General features: G+C 50.4%; 1 protein-coding gene across 1 annotated transcript in view; it reads right to left on the bottom strand.

The window, feature by feature from the left end:
• Positions 1 to 1,418: 1,418 nt before the first annotated feature.
• ube2ql1 (ubiquitin conjugating enzyme E2 QL1) overlaps positions 1,419 to 1,511 on the bottom strand; it is a 10,056-nt gene continuing 9,963 nt past the window's right edge. The window contains exon 2 of the mRNA XM_071914902.1: positions 1,419 to 1,511. This exon is cut by the window's right edge and continues 39 nt beyond it. Within this exon, the coding sequence (XP_071771003.1) occupies positions 1,419 to 1,511 (93 nt within the window).

Raw genomic sequence — 1,511 nt, 5'->3', positions numbered from 1 at the left:
CAAAAAACAGCACTCCCTTTAGGCCTTAGTCCTCATTCACAGTAAATCATATTTTTCTCTGTTTAAAGGGTTGTCTCCCTCACTCTCTCACACACACACATACACTCACTCAATACCACGCACACACACACTGAGGCCTGGCCATCAGCTGTACCATCTGGTATCTAAATCATGGGAATTACAAGTCTTCTTCCTCTCCTACACACACACGATAATATGAGAGGAGAGAAAGAGAGAGAGAGAGAGAGAGAGAGAGCAAGAGAGGTGATTGACTGTCATTCTATTTATCATACATAGTCTCTGCATAAAGCAACGTGTGACGTTTTTGTTTTTTTTCTCCATTAGAAATCAATATCCATCTACGCAACAGTGAGCTCTAAATTTAGCCACGAGAGAGACGGAGAGAAAAAAAATAACAGAGAGAGAGAGAGAGAGAGAGAGAAACAAAGTGAGCGAGCCAGCTAGAGAAAGAGAAAGAGAGAGAGAGAGAGCACAGCTCCACGTAAAATTACAATCTTCATGTTGCATTGAACTGTGAACAACGGCACAGTCGAAAAGAAAGGGGGAACAAAATAGTTAATGAGCGAGTATAAACGCCAGTGCGCTGCCCGTCTATTAAACATTAACAGCTTCATTTATATGTAAATGACCCGACAGCCAGAGAGACGATGGAAAGTAATGCCAGTTCAGTGCTATGTCGTCAGCATATATAGAGAGAAAAAGGGAGGGGAGGGCAGGGGAGAGAGGGAGAGGGGGAGGACGGGACGGCGAGGAAGGGCAACGGGGACGGAGGAGAGGGGGAACGAGTCTCTTCTTCATTCAGTAGTCTTTCACATGGGTGGCAGCGAAGTCCGCGCCGTCCGCTTTGTCCCGTCGCGCGTGCACGGGTGTGCGTTGGGGAAAAAAAGAAACCAAAAAAAAAAAAAACAATCCACCGATAGTAACGCACACTCCGACGCACACAAACACACACTCCCAGTGGATGTCCAAGAGAGTGAGTCACTACTCAGTTCACTCACACACACACACACGCGCATACACACACACACACACACACACACACCTCCCCTCTCTCTGGCCTCCCCCGACCGGGAGAAAGGAGAGATGAAGAGAGGGAGGGGAACGAAAGAGAACCAAAGTGTCGCTTTCTTGGAGGACGAGTGACGATGACGGCCGGGCGTCCGCTCTCCGAGAGTTTTGGTGGAGATGAGAAACGAACCCTTACCCTCCCCCCCCCTCACAAAAAAAAAAAAAAAAAATCAAGAAAAAACACAAACTGGAGTGAAACAGAAGAAGGTGACGTCGGGAGATTGTTGAGTTAGCGTGGTGTGTCGTTTTGCGTGTCGGGGCTAGCTGGGTTTCTCCGGCTAGCGCGGGGGGGGGGAGCGGGGGCGGGGGCGGGCCGGCGGACGGGGCCCTCAGCCGTCGGACACGGGCGGGGACACCCAGCCGTACTTCTCGTGGGTCTTCACCAGGGACTTGAAGGTGGCCTCGGCTTCCTTGCGGCTGAA

The sequence above is a fragment of the Centroberyx gerrardi genome, chromosome 19 (genome assembly GCF_048128805.1).
Source record: "Centroberyx gerrardi isolate f3 chromosome 19, fCenGer3.hap1.cur.20231027, whole genome shotgun sequence".
Lineage (NCBI taxonomy): Eukaryota > Metazoa > Chordata > Actinopteri > Beryciformes > Berycidae > Centroberyx > Centroberyx gerrardi.
Note: the sequence above shows the minus strand (reverse complement) of the source record. Positions and strands in the feature narration are given on the sequence as shown.